The sequence below is a fragment of the Rhinolophus sinicus genome, chromosome 18 (assembly GCF_057876585.1).
Source record: "Rhinolophus sinicus isolate RSI-liver-muscle chromosome 18, RSI-T2T, whole genome shotgun sequence".
Taxonomy (NCBI): Eukaryota; Metazoa; Chordata; class Mammalia; order Chiroptera; family Rhinolophidae; genus Rhinolophus; species Rhinolophus sinicus.
The window spans coordinates 43,864,147-43,883,571 of record NC_142518.1 but is presented as its reverse complement, the minus strand read 5'-3'; the positions used below and the strand labels follow the sequence as shown (position 1 = coordinate 43,883,571).

The following is a 19,425-nucleotide window of genomic DNA, read 5'->3' as shown; positions in this document are numbered from 1 at the left end:
AATTCTGTCATATTTGGTAGTTTGTTTTCCCAGTTTGATCTTGATTACAAACTGGACTAGTGGGAATGCAGCCTGTGATTCAAGGTGAGTGAATGCGAGGCTCCTTGGCCACTTGACTCAATAGGAGATTTGGTAACAGCTCCTGAAAAGGTGCATTTCACCAGCCAGAGAAATGGAGGATGATAAAGGGCTGAGCAAGCTGATGCTAGCCCTCCACCCACTTGAATTCTTCAGAACCTTGCTTCTAGAGTATCACAGCTCCCTATTCTCTCAAAAATTTTGGTTGGGGAGGTGTGGGCCATTGAGTTAGTTTTCTCTTTTTCTCTTTCAGTGGCAAGGACCCCTATACCAATCAAATACCAGATCATTACCATCCTTCTTCATGGCCAACCAGACCCCTACACCCCAGTTAGCCCCCCCCACACACACCAGACACAACAGCCACCAGGATTGATTTTGTTGATGACTTTATTGTGGAGGATAATACAGGAAAGCAGCTCCAAGTGAGTGGGTGGATCTATAGTGCCCTCTAGCTACCTGGGTCCCCAGGAGGTTTTTGGAAGCATTATGGGTTTCTGGGTAGACTGAAAGTTTACAATTGGTGTTTAAGGTAGCTAATCAACACAGGTGGAATATCCAGCTTGTCGATGGCTTGTGGCCGGTTGGCCTGGCGCAGGGCTCTGCGGATAACTAAACGAGCCTGTGACAGTAGTGACCGTGGAGTGGCTACAGCAAGGAGAAACAGGTCATGAAAAGCAATTCTCAGGGTAACTCTCCCATCCAAGGCTGCATTCTCCCTGCCCTGGCTACTGCAGCCCTAACTGTTCTTTCCCTTCTAAGAAATGTCCCCCACCCTCCCTCAATTCCTGGTACCAAAGGGGGACACACTGAGGCTTAGAGAGGGCATGTTCAAGGCCACAAAGCAGTCATTGGCAGAGCCAGAACAAGATATTGGGCTATACTCCACTTCTTGTAACTATATATATGTAATTATAGTTGACATTGAGATTGGGGGAGGGAGGTTATCACTGTGTGAGGGATATAAATGATAAATGTGTAACTATTACATTGTTTTGTACATCTGAAACTAATTTTAAAAAAGGTGAAAAAAAAGAACACCTATAATATAGTCTTTTGTCACTTCCAGCATTAATCGTGTAATTCTGATTACAACAGGCTAGAAACAAATGTTTTTTTTAATCTAAAACATGTTTTTAAAAAAGCGTTTAATAAAGATTCAGTCCCTGATGATAAAAGAAAAAAAGTTTTCCTTTTATTCATCCTCACCTCTAATCATTAGTTTTTTATTTTAAATGAAATAAAATTTATACTTGTTAAAAAAAAAAAGATATTGGGCTAGTGCCATCCCCCCACCTTGCCTTAGTGATCCTGTCCGTAATAAGGAATACGTAACCTCTTCTCTAGTGGGGCCCCAGAAGAGGGAAGAAGATGGTGTTTTCTACATTTCATCCCAGAAAGATTGGTTTGGGGCCCTGGAACTGCCACACCAGGAAAGCCTATAGGATTGGCCTGCTTGACACTCACCTCGGGCCTGGAGCAGCAATGCAGTGCCTTTATCATCTTGTGAGTTCACGTCCAGGGGGATAGATGGAAGGTAGATGTTAGCACCAAAATCAATTAACAGCTGGATGTACTCTGGATCACAATTATGGTGGAGGCAGATTTCAAGGAGGGTGCGGGGCCGTGGGAAATGAGCTAACAGGCACTGGTCAGTGCAGTTGTAGTTGGGGTCTGCCCCATGGAGCAAAAGCAGGCGGAAACAGTCAAGGTGCCCATAGACTGCAGCCAAATAGAGGGGGCCAGAACATGAAGATATGTTTGATGCCCAGACTGGTAGTTTAGCTTTGACATTGGCATCTGCACCGTGGCCTAGGAGCTCCTGCAAGATGGCAACAGCACCATCACGTGCGGCTGTGAGCACGGGAGAGCAGTTGTTGTAGACGCTACCACCAGGACAGGCACCAGCTTCCAAAAGCACACGCACACAATCCAGATGGCCATGGCTGACGGCGGTAAAAAGTGGTGTCTGTGCCTTGACATCCAAGCTGTCAACGTCAGCGCCGTGTGCTAGGAGGACCTGCAAACAACTAAGGTGGCCATAAGAAGCAGCCAAGCGCAAGGGTGTCCCAGGAATGCCCCAGCCACTCCTACTGTTGATGAAACGTTTATAACGCTCCTGGCGCAAAAGCTGGTCCAAGGCATAGGAGTCGTTGTTATACACTGCTTGATTGAGAGCCTGCTTCTCCCCTGTGTCAGCATCCTCCTCATCCTTGTCGGGCTGCAGGAGGGAGAAGATCTTGGTGATGTCCATGAGGTTCATCCTGGCTGATTGGAGCAGAACTATTCTCATTATGAGGAGGAGGATATGCCAGATCTGTGGGTGACAGAAATGGGAGAGAGACTGAGGCCCCCATCAAAAGCCTGGATGCCAGCCCTTGCCCCCCACCCTTCACCATCAGGTCCCCTGCCTGTAACTCCCACTCCCATCTTATTTCAAGCCCCAGAGCTGGCTGACAAAACGGATCAGGCCTTTTCACAACTTGGTGCCTTTGCATATGCTGTTCTGCCTGCCCTTCAAACTCCTATTTCTCGGAGGCCCTCCCTAATCTCTTCCTCCCGCTCTCAGGGATTCCAAAGGATCACAACTAGAATTTAGCTATGAACTTTCACATAACATTTCCACTTATCTGTGCATCATTAGTGTGTAAACTCCAGAGTGAGGGCGCCTGTATTCATCTTGTATTCCTCCACTCCCAGTAGGGCCAACATCATGGCCATGGACTTAGTAGATGCATCTTCCTTAGTTCAGAATGTGTGAACGAATGAGGTGGCTCTAGTCTGGCAGTTGCTAGGCCAACAGAATGGTGCTTTGTGAAGTTAAGATCTCACGCTTGAGCACTCTGACATCAACACCATCTCTCAGCCTTTTAGATAAAGTTCAACCTCTTCACAGCCCCTCCTGTGTGACCTTCCCTCAGACTTATACCCCATGCTTCAGGCAACAGAGTTGCTCAGGAAATGGATGTTGAATGACATTTACTAATCAAATAAAAAAGTGGATTTACGAAGAACAAACTTCAAGTAAAATGAAGTCAAAGAGATGGCAGGACATAGTTGAGGTTTCTAGGGCAAGTCTTCTTCTCTGGTGACAACTGGTTTCCGACCACTTCAATCCAGGAGTCTCTTTGATTGCCAACGCCTCCTTGGAAACATGGCTTCCCCACCCCTCTGGATCAAGCCTTTTCCCATCCTCTCTGCCTCATCCAGCCTTGTCTCTACCCTCAACTCATCTCTCCCCATTATCCCCAGACTCTATGAAATCACTCATGACCCAATGACTGACTCAACCTAGACTTGACCTTAATAGTCCTGTTTCTAGTGCAGCAAAGTCAAAGTCATCCACCTCGGTTTGTAATGTCATCATCAGGGTAAGCTGGTAGGTTTTTCAGAGTTCCAGTCTCCCTGCTCTCCCATACCCTGCAGCCATGGTATTGGGGCAATTCTCAGGATAACTCTCCCATCCAAGGCTGCATTCTTCCTGCCCTGGCTACTGCAGCACTAAATGTTCTCTCCCTTCTGCGAAATGTCCCCCATCCTCCCCTCAATACATGGTACCAATGGGGACATGCTGAGGCCTAGAGAGGGCATGTTAAAGGCCACAAAGCAGTCATTGGCAGAGCCAGAACACCTTCTTTTATTCACTGCCCACCTCCAACCGTCTTTGTTAGCCTGGGACCTCATGTGCACACCTTATAGAAAAAAATTGTGAGATGCGTAGGGTCTCCCTCAACTTTAGACCTCTTCCCCTCACAAGCATCAACTCCATATATGGGCTTACTATTTATTCACTTTTGGGTGCAACTACAAGAAGAGGATTTTAGAAATCAGGCAGACCTAAGTTAGCAACTTAGCAACCCCAGTTCCTAGCTGAGTAAACTTGGGCAACATTCTTCCCTTCTTTGGGACCCAGTTTCCTCATCTACAAGACAGAAATGATAGTCCCTGCCTCATGGATCTGTTAAGAGGAAGAGAGCTACTATATATTTAGATCTTTAAAGGTGAGCTTCCTCTCTCTGCACCTTCAACCTCCTCATTGGCTCCTCCTTAACCATCTTAGGAAACAAAACAAAACACTTCTATGGTCCTTTGTCCTACTCTAGCTACCTTTCTCTTCATCTCTCTCTTCTTCATAAATATATCCAAAGAGTTGTCTACTTTCACATCTCTCATTCACTTCTTTACCATTTTCAGTCTGACTCCACCCACCCTCAATCACACACTGAGGTAGTTCTTTAAAAATCATCCTTGTGGTTAAATCAACAGGCTGCTTCTCAGATCTTTCCTCCTCAAACTTTTCTCGGACATCTCTCTCCACTGACAACTTCCTCCTACATAGTCGTCCCTTGGCTTCCTGGCCAGCACACTCTCCTGATTTTTCTCCCCTCTGTCCTTCCCTGAAATAGTTTTGTTCCCCTTGTTCTCTCCTTGATCCCTTTCTCTCCAGTCTCAGAGCTGTAGCGCTCACTTTTTTTTTTTTTTTATTTCAAGCCTATTACTCCAAGTCCCCTAGCTCTCTCTTTAGGAAAAAGTATACATTCATTGAGTTTATTCAGGCACTTCAAAGTCAGCAGTATCACACAATCACTATCACAAAACTTGATCCATATCTTAGTTCCTCACCACCTACCTGGTCAACCAAACCAAAAACCCAAGACTCATTTCAGTCTTTTTATCTCTTCATCCACTCCCATCCAATTGGTCACCAAATCCTGTGGATTTCACTTCTTAGAGATACCTGTATAGGCCACACACATACATGTCCCTGAAGCCCATACCCCATCGCTAGTGCTTTATCTAGGCTCCCATCATCTTTTGCCTCAACTGTTATAATAGTCTCCTAGCTAGTTTCCCTTCTCAATATTTTCTACACATTTTGGCTAAGGTGATCATTTAAAAATACAAATCTTGTCTGTGCCAATCCTGTTTTAAACCCCTTAATGGCTTCCCTTTTTTCAGATTATAGCCCAGATGCCTTATCCTGTCTCAGAGGTCCCTCATGAGCAAATCTTGGCCAACATCTCCAGCCTTACTTCCTACTAATCCTCTACTTAGACCCAAGATCCAGTGATAAGAGAAGAGAAATGATGGCTCTCCATGTATATATCATGCTTTCTTCTGTCACACGCAGTTTCTTCTGATGGATTAGTTCCTGGAGAGTCTGTGCTATTATAACACTATAGAACTCATCATACCATATTGTAACTCCTTCTGTTTTGCTCCTGCTGCAGACTGAGAGGTCATATAGCGTTGTGGTAAAACATGGACGGGCATTCTGTTTCTCAGGTCCACCACTTAGCTGTGTGACCTAGGGCAGATCACTTAACCTATCTGTGCCCATTTCTTCATCTGTATAGAGAGGATGGTAGTAGTACCTGCCTCAGATGGTTATTGTTAGGATTAAATGGGTAAATGCATATTTAGTGTTTGGAATAGCACTTGAATGTAGTACTCAGTTACCACTTTTACTGTGATGATTGTTATCACTTAGGACTTTTTTCTTTTTTACTTAAAACAACAAATATTTATTGCCTCACAGTTTCTGTGGGTCAAAGATTGAGGAGCAGCTTAGCTGGATAGTTTGGTTCAGGGTCTCTCAGGTGGTGACATTCAGAATGTTGGCAGGGGCTATAGTCACCTGAAGGCTTGACTATAGCTGGAAGATTCATCTGCTTCCATAGTGGCTCACTCAAATGGCTGTTAGCAGAAGGACTCAGGTCCTCACTGCTCCTGGCAATAGGCCTCCATTTCTCACCATATAGGCCTCTCCATAGGCTGCTTGAGTATCCTCATGACATGGCATCTGGCTTGCCCCAAAGCAAGTGATTCCAGAGAGAGCCAACAAGGAGAAAGCTGCAGTGTCTTTTATGATCTAGTCTCAGAAGTCACATAACATCAATTCAACTTTATTCTATTTGTTAGAAATAAGTCACTATGTCCAACCCACACTCATGGGGAGGGGAATTAGGTTTCATCTCTTGAAGGAAGGAGTATCAAATAATTTTCACTTAGGTCTTATACAACTATTGCTCTGTATTTAAATTCTTATAACCTCAGACTGGAATGCACCTAATAAATCATTTAATTTCTTCAATTTAGAGATGGGAAAACCAAGCCTCAGAGGAGGGCAGGGAATTTTTCCTAAGGTCGCATAGCTGATATTGTCAGTTGTTTTATTAGCAAGAACCCAGAACACACCTATAGTCTTGTGTTTTTCAGAGGTAATACTGTATTGTCCCCATTTTGTGGATGGGAAACTGAGGCCTGAGAGAGTAAGGGATTTGCCAGCTGCCTTACATCAAGGCAATGACAGAACCACAAATAGAATCCATGTTTCCCTACTCCCGATCCTGTTTTTGTATTGCAACCTGAAAAATGAACCATGACCTCCCCCCCCCCCCCCCCCCCCCCCGCCTTGCCTCAAGCAGAGTCACACTGCAGCTTCCAGAATCCTCAGCTTTGAGGGCTATGCTGAATTCCAGGGACTTCAGTCATGGAAGGTTTCTTTACAAATCATTTCTTCTGACAGCCAGCAAAAATCCCCTTCTTACTATTTTATTTGGGGCAGTTGTGTCCAGGGAGATGAAGAAGGCAGGGAGTGTGGAAGATAATGTTGAAGCTCTCACCAAGGTCATACCATAAGCCCACAGGAGGGCCCATCTAATGAACCTCCAGAGGGAAATCAAGCCAGGGCTCCCAGCTAGCTTGGGCACTTAAGTGCATTGAGTCTTAGTAGGTAGGATAACCAAATCTAAGTACTCTGTTTAAACTCACTTTGTGGTTTATTAATCAAAGAGTTATTATGTGACAATTCCATGCAAAGTTCCCCTTCTTGATCCCAAAATTGCAGGGGTTTTAAACCTCTCTCTCTCTCTCTCTCTCTCTCTCTCTCTCTCTCTCTCTCTCTCTCTCTGTGTGTGTGTGTGAGAGAGAGAGAGAGAGAGAGAGAGACATTGGCTTCTATGGCAATCTGGTTAAATCTCTGGTCACCTCTCAGAATGATTTTAATACATAAAGTACATAGGATTAAAGGAAACAAATTATATTGAAATACAGCTATCCAAATGTTTTTAAAACTGCATGATATAGTAATAAATGTTCCTTATTAACACATTAAATAACAAGATCTACGAGTAATTTTTATGTGATGATGAGCATAAATGACAATTCCAGATCTCTGCCATGACTGTAATATGATAAGAAATGTCTGTCATTTCTTCTGGTGACCAAGTTACAGGAACTAGTAATAGTACTGCCATTTGCTGCCTGCATTCATCCTTGAAGGAAACGGTAAATTTCTAGTTAGAGATTATGGGGATAAAAGGTAATTGTTTGCCCCATCTGTGTTTTTGGATCCTTTGAATTCTATCTAAGATCCCTCTTAGAGGTCTTTGTCATAGACCCCTCTTGAGGGTCTATGAATCCAGCTTAAGAGATCTTACGGGAGAGTGGCTGATTTCTGTGGGCTCTGGAACAGTCCTCTGGGCATTAGTAAACTATTTTTAAGCGTCACTTTCCTCCCCACACCCTAAGGAGCTCTATCTACCCTTCTACCCTTGAGCCCACCCTGCCGTACTCCCACACAGACTTACAAATACCACACAAGGACACAAAGATAAACCTTCATGCTCCCTGTATCGTATAAGGGCAATTTCCCTCAAGAAGCAGGTCCATTTGGACTCCAAAGCCTAGGCAGATACACCCGCTTGGGACAGACACAGCAGGAAGCCATCATCATATCCCTCTTTCCTTTTGTGAATAGGTTTCCCTACAGACCTCCCAAGTGCCCCCAGGAACCAGATCCAGTGGGAATAACCTATAAAGGGTGGTAGCCACAGATCCAGGGGCCTGCAGGCCTAAGGGTTCACTCCTCCCTGCCAGTGTCGTGGGGTCCTAGCCGCCAGGTACTCACCAGGCTTCCACCTGAGGCCGCGCAGCCTAGGGTCACCACTGCCCCTGTCCCTCTGTGAAGCACTGGGCCTTGGTGGCCCCTCCTTAGGGAGCCCCTCCTGCCCCAAGGCCAGAGCAGGTTAGATTCTCAGTTCCCACTGTTAACAAACACTTAAAGGCTAGGCGTTGGTTCTGGGGCTGACTAGGTCCAACGGGCTAATTTTAGGCTACTCTCCTCCTCCAATTCCCAGGGCCGTGTTATCTTACTAGTGCCATTCTGGGAGTGATCCCAGCCAGAAGAGGGGGGCCATGCATGGGGAAGTCCTGACTGACAGATAGACAGGTGCCTGGTGAGGCCAGGGCTCAGGCTCTTAGTGTGCCCCAGTGTACTCCTCCCCACCATTCAAATGGGCTACACTGCTAGACCCCTGAGCTTCCTCTGGGCCACTCCTTCCTCCGGTCAGGGCCCTCTTTTTTTCTATCCTCAACTTACCCTCTCTGGATTTTCTTTTCCTTTCTTGAAGGTCCATCACCACATCGCCTTCTCCTCCCCACACCTCAGCCCCCTCCCAAGAGTGAAGAGGACAGTGGGAAGCAGAGACTTCCATACTATGATGTGTATCAGTAAGGTTTTCTAAAGTTTAAAAAAGCCCTGATCATTTATAAAGGACTCTTCATTCCACTAACCCACCAGGCTCAGCCTGAATAAATTCCCACAGTCCTCTCTACTCTTCACATACCTAAAGCATCATCAAACCAGATGATGTACCCAGCATTGAAATTTTGTCAAAAGCTCAGCTTTTAATCGTACCATTTTATCTCCCTGGTTGCCTTTAAATGAAGGAATAGGGAGATACCTTTAGAAATAATCATATTACCTATATGAGGTGTCACCCAAAAATAAACTGGGAGCCAGCTCCCTCTTTCTTTTGTGAGGAAATGCCACCCCTTCATTTGGTATACAAACTACACCACAAATAATCTGGTCATACTGAGAAACTCTATGGAGAAACTATCAAGCAGCCACTATGTGTAAGGTTCTAGATGCAGGAAGAACACAAAGCAAGGTAAGATATGGAGTCTCTGACAGAGCTTGCAGTTTATGCATTAGAAAAAAACAGACACGGAAACAATTATATTTCACATAATGCAAAAATACCAGAACTAAAAGCTGTCAATGGTTATCCTGTATCCATGTCAATCTCTCAAATTAGTCCAGGGGTTATTGTAAGGTTCTGTGTCCCTACATACCACTCCAAGCAATAATACCTTGACTTTTCCTGCAAAGAAATGTCAGTCTATACAGAACACTGGTCCCGAGACCTCAGAGTCCTTCTCTTTCCCTTCCAAACACCAAGGAAGAGAAGGTCCCAATCAAGAAAAAATGAAAAGTCAGTGAGGGGACCAGAGATGTGTTGGGATAAAGCACTAGCAGCTCTGTTTCACATGATTATTTTGGTGTTAGAATCTACACATTGAAAAGAAATTTCCTTTGTGTATATATACCACATCTTCTTTATCCAATCATCTATCGAAGGGCACTTTGATTGATTCCATGTCTTGGCCACTGTAAATAATGCTGCAATGAACTGCCATAAGAGAAGATGAAGTATTGCCATTTGTGACAACATGGATGGATCTTGAGATTATCATGCTAAGCAAAATAAGTCAGACAGGAAAAGTCGAGAACCATGTGACTTTACCAATATCTGGGATATAAAAGTGAAGGCAACAAAGGAGCAAGACAAACAAAGAAACAAAAAATATAGACACAGACAACAGTTTAGTGGTTACCAGAGGGTAAGGGGGGGATGGTAGAAGAGGGTAAAGGGGATCAAATATATGGTGATGGAAGGAGAACTGACTGGGTAGTGAGTACACAATGTGATATATAGATGATGTATTCTAGAAATTCACACTTGAATCCTATGTAATTTTACTAACAACCATCATTCCAATAAATTTAATGTAAAAAAGAAAAGAAATTTCCACAGTCCTGAGAGATATTCAATGATTTCTGCTTAAATGCTTCCAATAATATGGCACTCTATATCCAGAAGCAGCATATCTCATTATTGGGCAGCTCAGTTAGTCCTTTTTTCTCCTAAGTCTGTATTTGCATGTATAAAGCACACCTAAGGTTGACTGCTGATCCTGTCTTATCCTATTTTCTCTCACCCTTAGGACCTCAGACAACCCAGCCACTTTCTTTACCCCCAAACAGCCCTTTAGGGGTCTGAACTCAGGTATTCTATCCTTCATGTCACCTTATCTCAGGGAAAACAGCCCAGCTCCTTCAACTATTTCTTTCAAGCTGGTATCTATTCTGTCCCTTCCCCAGTCTTGTCACCCACACACATGAAGTGGTCACACATCCTGCCTACACATCGATAGCACCAGAGAGTCCACAGGAGGTCAGATGACTCCTTCAGAAAATGTCAGAGTGTCCAGGTGTGATCAGTGACGCCAAAGATCAGAAACATCAAAAATCAACAAAAAGCATATCTGCCTCAGCTTAGTTTGAGCCAAAGGCCTAAAGCTGTTCATTATCTGAAGCCTCATGCAAACCTGATCAGCAGCCAATAAATAAGCTATTATGTTAAACATGACAGAATAGGGCATGATTCTTGAAAAACAGATTATTAGGCTTTTAATAGCAATTTTATTGATATACTTGCATAGTCACATGTACTTGTAAAAAGTAATACAGAGATCCCCTGTACACTTTACCATTTTCCCCAATGGTAACATTTTGCAAGACTATAGTACAATATCACAAACAGGATATTGATATTGATACAATTCTCCCATCTCAGATCCCAAGGTTTACTTGTAGTCATTTGTGTAATTTATTTGTATACAACTTTATCACATATGCAGATTCTTGAGTACACCACCACAGACAATATACAGAATAGTTCTATCACAATAAAGATACTTCATGTTGCATTTTTTATAGCCATATACACGTCCTTGCCATTCCTTCACCCTTGGTCCCTAACCCCTGGCAAACTCTAATCTGTTCTCCATTTCTTTAATTTTACCATTTCAAAATATTAATATAAGACCCGGTTTTATTTTACGATAAGACTGGGTCTTAATAACAAAATAAAATAAAAAATACAATACAATATAATACATAATACCGGATCTCATATTAATTTTGTTCCAAAAGACGCATTTAGAGCTAATTATCTAGCTAGCACTTATTTTCGGGGAAACACGGTACAAATTAAATGATACCTTTGGAATTAGCTTTTGTTTATCCAACATGCCCTTGAGATTCATCCAAATTGCTGCGTATATGAACTTTATTTTTGTTACTGAGTGGGATTCTGTGGTATGTATGTACCATAATTTAACCAGTAACCAGGTAAAGAACATCTGGGTTGCATTTGGCTATTAAGAATAAAGTTTCTATGAATATCTGTGTACAGGTGTTTATCACTATGGTTACAGGCCTTATTATTGGGTAGAATGATTACTCCCACTTTACACTTCCATGTCAAGATTGTTTTAGCTATACTAGGGACTGTGCCTTTTTGTATGCATTTTAGAAGAAATTTGTCTATGTCTACAAAAAGCCTTACTCAGATTTGGGTAGGAACTGTATTTAATCTATAAATCAAGATTATAAAGAATTCACTGCTTTACTGTGTTCAGTCTTCCAACCCATACATATAGTATGTTTTTGCATTTACTGAAGTCCTTAGTTTCTTTCATCAGCATTTTGTAGTTTTCAGCATATGAATCATGTACCTATTTTGTTATGTGTATACCTAACTATTTCATTGTCTTTTTTAAAATCTTTTTATTTTCAATTAAAGTTTATAAGAGGTGACAACTGTTAGTAAAGTTACATAGATTTCAGGTGTACAATTCTGTACTACATCATCTATAAATCACATTGTATGTTAAACACCGAGAGTCATTTCTCCTTCCATCACCATATATTTGATTCCCTTTACCCTCATATATCACCGCCATCTCCCCTTACCCTCTGGTAACCAATAAACTATTGTCTGTGACTATGAGTTTTTCTTTCTCATTTGTTTCTCTTGTTCTTTTGTTGTTTTTTATTCATATACCACATATCAGTGAAATCATATGGTTCTCTGCTTTTTGTCTCACTTACTTTGCTTAGCATTATACTCTCAAGATCCATCCACGTTGTCACAAATGCTGCTATTTCATCTTTTCATACTGCCGAATAGTAGTCCATTGTGCATATATACCACAACTTCTTTATCCATTCATCCATCGAATGACATTTTGGTTGTTTCCATGTCTTGGCCACCATAAATAAAGCTGCAATGAACATTGGAGCACACCTGTCTTTATGAATAAATGTTTTCAAATATTTTGGGTAGATATCCAGGAGGGAGATTCCTGGGTCATATGGCAATTCTATTCATAATTTTTTTAAGGAACCTCCACACTGCCTTCCATAGCAGCTACACCAGTCTGCATTCCCACCAACAGTGTATGAGGGTTCCTTTTTCTCCACAGCCACTCCAACACTTGTTACTATTTGTCTTGCTGATGACAGCTATTCTGACTGCGGTGAGGTGATATCTCATTGTGGTTTTAATTTGCATTTTTCTGATGATTAGTGATGTTGAGCATTTTTTCATACGTCTATTTGCCATTTGTATGCCTCGTTGGAGAAATGTCTCTTCAGGTTCTCTGCCCATTTTTCAATTGGAATGCATGTATTTTTCTTGTTGAGTTTCATGAGTTCCTTGTATATTTTGGATATTAGCCCCTTATCGGAGGCACTGTTTGCAAAAATCTTCTCCCATTCAGTTGGATGCCTCTATATTTTGTCGATGATTTCTTTTGCTGTGCAGAAGCTTTTAAGTTTCATATAGTCCCATTAGTTTATTTTAGCTTTTACTTCCATTGCCTTTGGAGTCAAATTCATAAAACGCTCCAAGGTCCATAAGTTTAGCAGCTATATTTTCTTCTATGCAGTTTATTGTGTCAGGTCTTATGCTTAAGAGTTTGATCCACTTTGAATTAATTTTGGTACATGGTGACAGATAGCATTGCAGTTCCATTCTTTTGCACGTGGCTACCCAATTCTCCCAGCACCATTTATTGAAGAGGCTGTCTTTTCTCCATTGTATGTTTTTCACTTCTTTGCTAAAATTATTCATCCATACTTATGAGGTTTTATTTCTGGGTTCTCAATTCTATTCCATTGGTCTATGTGTCTGTTTTTCTGGCAATACCATGTTGTTTTGATTATTGTAGCCCTGTAGTACAAGCTAAAGTCAGGGAGTGTGATGCCCCCACTATTGTTCTTTTTTCTTAAGATTGCTTTGGCTATTTGGGGTCTTTTGTGATTCCAAACGAATCTAATGATTTTTTGTTCTCTTTCTTTAAAAAATGACAGTGGGATTTTGATGGGGATTGCATTAGATCTCTATATTGCTTTGGTTGATATGGCCATTTTAACTATGTTGATTCTTCCAATCCATGAGCATGGAATGTCTTTCCATTTCTTTGTGTCTTCTTCAATTTCTTTCAAAAATGTGTTATAGTTTTCAGCATATAGATCTTTCACATCCTTGGCTAAGTTTATTCCTAGGTATTTTATTCTTTATGCTGCAATTGCAAAGGGAATTGTTATATGTATTTCTTTTTCTGAGATTTCATTGTTAGCATATAGGCATGCAATGGACTTTTGTACGTTGATTTTGTAGCCGGCAACTTTACTGCACTCGTTGATAGTTTCTAATAGCTTTTGGGTGGAGTATTTAGGGTTTTCTATGTATAGCATCATGTCTTCTGCAAAAAGTGACAATTTCACTTCTTCACTCCCAATTTGGATGCCTTTTATTTCTTTCTCTTGCCTGATTGCTCTAGGCTGAAAAGCAGAGATGATAGGAGACAACCCTGCCGTGTTCCTGAACGTAGAGCAAAGGGCTTCAGTTTTTCAGCATTAAGTATGAGATTACTGAGGGTTTGTCATATATGGCCTTTATTATGTTAAGGTATTTTCCTTCTATACCTATTTTATTAAGTGTTTTAATCATAAATGGATGTTGTATCTTGTCAAATGCTTTTTCTGCATCAATTGATATAATCATGTGATTTCTGTCCTTTATTTTATTTATGTGATGTATCACATTGATGGATTTGTGGATGTTGAACCATCCTTGTGCCCTGGGGATGAACCCCACTTGGTCGTGATGAACAATCTTTTTAATGCATTGTTGTATTCAATTTGCTAGAATTTTGTTTAGGATTTTTGCATCTGTATTCATCAGATATATTGGTCTGTAGTTTTCTTTTTTGTGTTGTCCTTACCAGGTTTTGGTATCAGGGTAATGTTGGCCTCATAAAATGAATTAGGGGGTACTGTCTCTTCTTAAATTTTTTGGAAGAGTTTAAGCAGGACTGGTTTTAGATCCTCTTTAAAGGTTTGGTAGAACTCACTAGTGAAGCCATCTGGTCCAGGACTTTTGCTTTGGGGAAGGTTTTGGATGACTGATTCAATTTCGTTACTGGTGATCGGTCTGTTTGGATTTTCCAGTTCTTCATGGTTCGGCCTAGGAAGGCTATACGTTTCTAAGAACTTGTCCATTTCTTCTAGGTTATTGAATTTGTCTGCATATACTCCTTCGTAATATTCTTGGATGATCCTTTGTTATTTCTGTGGTGTTCATGATAACTTCCCCTTTTTCATTTCTGATTTTGTTAATCAGTGTCTTCTCTCTTTTTATCTTAGTGAATCTAGCCAAGGGTTTGTGAATTTTGTTAATCTTTTCAAAGAACCAGCTCTTTGTCACATTAATTTTTTCTATTGTCTTTTTGTTCTCTATTTCATTTAGTTCTGCTCTGAATTTTGTTATTTCCTTTCTTCTGCTGACCTTGGGTTTCACTTGTTCTTCTTTTTCTAGTCCTTTAAGGTATAACATGAGGTTTATTTGGGATTTTTCTTGTTTCTTGAGATACGCCGGTAATGATATAAATTTCCCTCTTAAAACTGCTTTCGCTGCATCCCAAAAATTTTGGTAGGATGTATTTTCATTGTCATTTGTTTCTATGTATCTTTTGATCTCTCCTCTAATTTCTTCTTTGACCCGGTCGTTCTTTAAAAGTATGTTGCTTAATCTCCATGTATTTGTGGTTCTTCCTGCTTTGTTTTTGCATTTGATATCCAATTTCAAAGCCTTGTGACCAGAAAATATGTTTGGTATGATTTCAATCTTCTTAAGTATGTTGAGGATGATTTTATGTCCCAATATATGGTCTATCCTTGAGAATGTTCCGTGTACACTAGAAAAGAATGTATAGTCTGATGTTTTAGGATGAAGTGCTCTCTATATGTCAATTATGTCCATTTCATCTAATGTGTCATTTAGGAATGCTATTTTGCTATTTATTTTCTGTTTGGATGATCTGTCCATAGCTGTGAATGATGTATTTACGTCCCCTAGTATAATTGTGTTTTGGTCAATTTCTCCCTTTTGTTCTGTTAGTAGTTGCTTGGTATATTTCGGTGCTCCCTGATTGGGGCCATAAATATTGATGACTGTTACGTCTTCTTGTTGTATAGTCCCCTTTATCATTATGAAATGCCCATCTTTGTCTCTTGTTACCTTTTTCACCCTGAAGTCTGTTTCACCTGGTATCAGTGTAGCTACACCTGATTTTCTCTGGATACCATTTGCTTGGAGTGTCAATTTCCACCCTTTCACTTTGAGTGTATGCTTGTCCTTGTAGCAGAGATGTGTCTCTTGGAGACAGCATACGGTTAGGTTTACACTTTTGATCCCATCTGCTACTCTGTGCCTTTTTATTGGTGAGTTCAGTTCATTTACATTTAGGGTGATTATTGATATGTGAGGATTTCCTGTCATTCTATCTTTAGTTTTCTGGTAAGGGTGTGTCTCCATTGTTTCTTTGCCTTTTTGCTGTTGTCTATTATTTCTGCATTGTGGGATTCTATGATGTTTCCCTCTGTTTCTTCTTTTATTATAGTATATATTTCAGTTCTGGATTTTTTTTAAGTGGTTACCATTAAGTTTATGTAAAAGAAAGTTTGATATTTAGAGTATACCGTTTTCTTCAGCATGCTTACTCTCTCCATTCCCATATTCTGGTTCAGGCCTTTACTCTCCCTTTTTATGTTTGGTTGCCACAAATTGTCCCTGTTGATGGTGGTCGAATAGCCTCCTTTAATATTTCTTGTAGTGTAGGTCATGTATTAGAAAATTCCCTCACCTTCTGTATGTCTGGAAAAGTCTTTATTCCTTCTTCATATCTAAAGGATATCTTTGCTGGTCATATTATTCTTAGCTCATAATTTCGCTCTTTCAATAGTTTGAATATTTGGTTCCACTCCCTCCTGGCTTGTAGAGTTTCTGCTCAGAAATCTGATAATCATCTAATGAGCTTTCCTTTGTAGGTTACTGTCTTCTTTTTCCCTGGCTGTCTTGAGGATTCTTTCTTTGTCGTTGATTTTAGACAGCTTCTATAAAATGTGCCTTGGAGAAGGCCTTTTGGGATTGAGGTAATTAGGTGTTCTATTTACTTGTTGGATTGGAGAATCCAGTTCTGTCCACAAGTTTGGGAAGTTCTCATCGACGACTTGTTTGAATATACTCTCTGTTCCCTTCTCTCTTTTTTCTCCTTCTGGTATGCCCATTATTCTTATATTGCTCTTCCTGATGGAGTCAGGAAGTTCTTGTAGAGTTCTTTCATTTCTTTTAAGTCTCAAGTCTCTTTCTTCTTCCATCTGTGTCATTTCCAGGTTTCTATCTTCGATGTCATTGATTCTTTCCTCCATCTGGTCAACTCTACTACCTTACCTGGCTATTTCATTCTTTATTTCTTCTATGGAGTTCTTAATCTCCAGAAATTCTATTTGGGTCTTTTGTAAAATTTCAATTTCTTTGGTAAAATGCTCGTGTTGTTCTTTGATTCTGTTTCTTAGTTCATTATACTGCCTGTCTGTGTTTTCTTGCATCTCGTTGAGTTTTTTGAGAATTGCAATCTTGAATTTTCTGTCATTTAAGTCACGTTTCCGTATCTTTAAGTTCATTTTCTGGAGACTTTCCACTTTCTTTCTGAGGTGTCTTGTTGCCTTTGTTATTCATGGCAATTACTGATTGTTTCTCTTCCTAGACATCTGCAGGAGTGGCTTCTGCAACAGGTTGATAGGAAGAGGTCTTTCTTTTGTTTTCCAGTACTTGTTGGTAGAATGTTTTATTTTCTCTCCGACTGCAGCCTTTTTTTCTCTCTCACACAGTAGTGCTGTTTTCTCTGCACTATTCCAGCTTCTCACACAATGGTGGGATTCCCTGGGAGACGGGCTTCTGCTCTGTTAATAGTTCGTGTGGGTTACAGGGCGCAGTGTCCATGTGGGTATGCGGAGGGCTTTTGAAGTTCCAAAGCTCTTCCTGCGCCAGATTCAGAGCCCGTGTGTTTCAGCAGTTGTGTTTATTTCTGCAGGAATCCGCCCAGATTGGTGGGTCCAGGGGCGGGGTTAGTTTTCAGAGGTGGCCCAGAGCAATGGCATTGACCCCCACCATAGCCGGTCCCACCCCCACATCTCCCTCCTTCCCCCCAACCTAACCGCCGTAACCAGCCGGGTTACGAATCTGCGTCCGCTTTCCACAGCTCTCAGAACAGCAAATACTGCACTCCTCCAATCTGACACTGCCACCACTTGGCTTCCAGCACCGGGCAGGTGTGGGCAGGGCGAGCTCCATGAGGGTAGGGAGCGGGCAGCTAGTCTCAGTGCCTAAGGCTTCCATTCTCTGATAGGCAGCAAGGGCTCAAACCACCGCTTTCAGCTTTCTTCTCTCAGTCACCTCTCGAGGTCTCCGCCATGAACGCTGGGCTCAGCCACGCTACATGCTGTCCCCTCAGCCCTGTGGGCCACAAACAGAGTCCTAGCAGTCCGAGCTCCTCCCTCTCCCACAGCTGCCGTAGCTCCGGGATGCAGCGAGCTGGGAGCACCGAGCCAGCTGTGTGTCCCGCGCCTGCACTGCTCTGTCTCCGCACCTCTCCCTCCCCCCCCTTGCGCTACTCGCCCACCCCTAGGTGAATATAGCAGTGGGCCTCCTTTTCCCACCTGTCCGCTGTGCAGGGAGTCCCCCGCGGAACCGTACAGGCTCCATTAGTTGCAAATTCCAGGGGAGAGCCACAGAGGCCCACCTCACACCGCCACCTTGATGACGTCTCCACATCACTGATTTGATCCTTCCTTCACTTACATCTGTTGTTGCTTCCCTCTAATGTATTCTTCATTTCAGTTATATTCTTCAACTGATTTTTTAAACATTTTCTATGTCCATTTTTACGTTTCCTATATCTTTGATGAAATGCTCACTGAGCTCATCTATTCCTCCCCTAAGTTGACTGAGCATCCTTATAACCTGTATTTCGAAATCTGTATCTGGTAGATTGCTTGTCTCGATTTTGTTTAGTTCTTTTTTTGGTGGGATTTCTCTTGTTCTTTAGCACGTTTCTTTGTTTCATTTTGGCTAACTCCCTGTGTTTATTTCTATGTATTAGGTAGATTTGCTGTCTCCCAGTCTTGGCAGAGTGGCCTTATGTAATAGGTATCCTGTTGGTCCCAGTGGTATACTCTCTCTGTCACAAAGCTAGGTGCTCCAGGAGTGTCCCTTATGTGGGTTGTATGTGCTCTCCTGTTGTAGTTGAGCTTCGATTTCTGTTCACATGTCAGTGGGTGGGAGTGACCCTCAGGTTGACTGCTTATGAGAGCTGGCCATGACTACAGTGAATGGGATGTTGTGTGCAGACCGACAGACCCCAGTGTGGGAGTTGCTTTATTGGAGCTCTAGTGTCAGACAAGTCCACCCTTTGGGTGTGCCATTTGTGGAGCTGGTTAGGTAGTGCTGTGTGTGATCTAACAATGACCACCAAGTGTGTTGATTGTAGAGCCTCTTAATAGGGGCTCCTGTGTGAGTCAAGCTCAGCCACTGCTTGTGCCCAGCTGTGGCCTGTCTGGTAGGAGGTACAAGGTGATCTTTGGTTGTTTGCCACTTGTGCTGAGCTTAGAGGTATTTGGAAGAGGCTGTTCTGCGAACTGAGGCTGGCTGCCACTAGTGTCAAGCTTGGGACCCTTTAGTGGGCACTATGATGTAAGCTGAAGCCAGCTGTCACTTGTACAGGGTTTGTGGCCACTTAGTTGAGGCTACAATCGAAGCCAAGAGTGGCTGCTGCTTATGTCAGGCTTGGGGATACCTGATGAGTGTTATAATGCAAGTTGAGACCATTCGCTGCTTTTGCTGGACTTGGGGTAGCTTAGCAAGAGGAGCAGGGCACACCGAGGACTGCCACTTCTTTTTTCTAGTCTGTGGACCTTTGAGAGATTTTAGGAAACTCTGCATCATAATCTGAGTTAGGCTATTTGTTTGGAGAAGCCACTGGAAGAGGTTCTGGTGGGCTCCCAAGTCCGGTGGAGCGGGGTCTCAG

General features: G+C 42.1%; 1 protein-coding gene across 1 annotated transcript; it reads right to left on the bottom strand.

The window, feature by feature from the left end:
* Positions 1-450: 450 nt before the first annotated feature.
* On the bottom strand, positions 451-8,456 carry ASB12 (ankyrin repeat and SOCS box containing 12). The gene is made up of 3 exons (XM_019718868.3): positions 7,991-8,456; positions 1,546-2,395; positions 451-726 (listed from the first exon to the last, which is right to left on the bottom strand). The coding sequence occupies exons 2-3, from the start codon at positions 2,369-2,371 to the stop codon at positions 593-595; spliced, it is 960 nt and encodes a 319-aa protein (XP_019574427.3). The 5' UTR covers positions 2,372-2,395; positions 7,991-8,456; the 3' UTR covers positions 451-592.
* Between the last annotated feature and the right edge of the window lie 10,969 nt (positions 8,457-19,425).

What these genes read in the sequence shown, in the direction of transcription:
- ASB12 (XM_019718868.3), bottom strand. Translation starts at nt 2,371, where the DNA reads ATGAGAATAGTTCTGCTCCAATCAGCCAGGATGAACCTCATGGACATC. An exon ending in ATTGCTGCTCCAGGCCCGAG is followed by an intron (nt 727 to 1,545) that starts GTGAGTGTCAAG and finishes TCCTTGCTGTAG; the next exon opens with CCACTCCACGGTCACTACTG.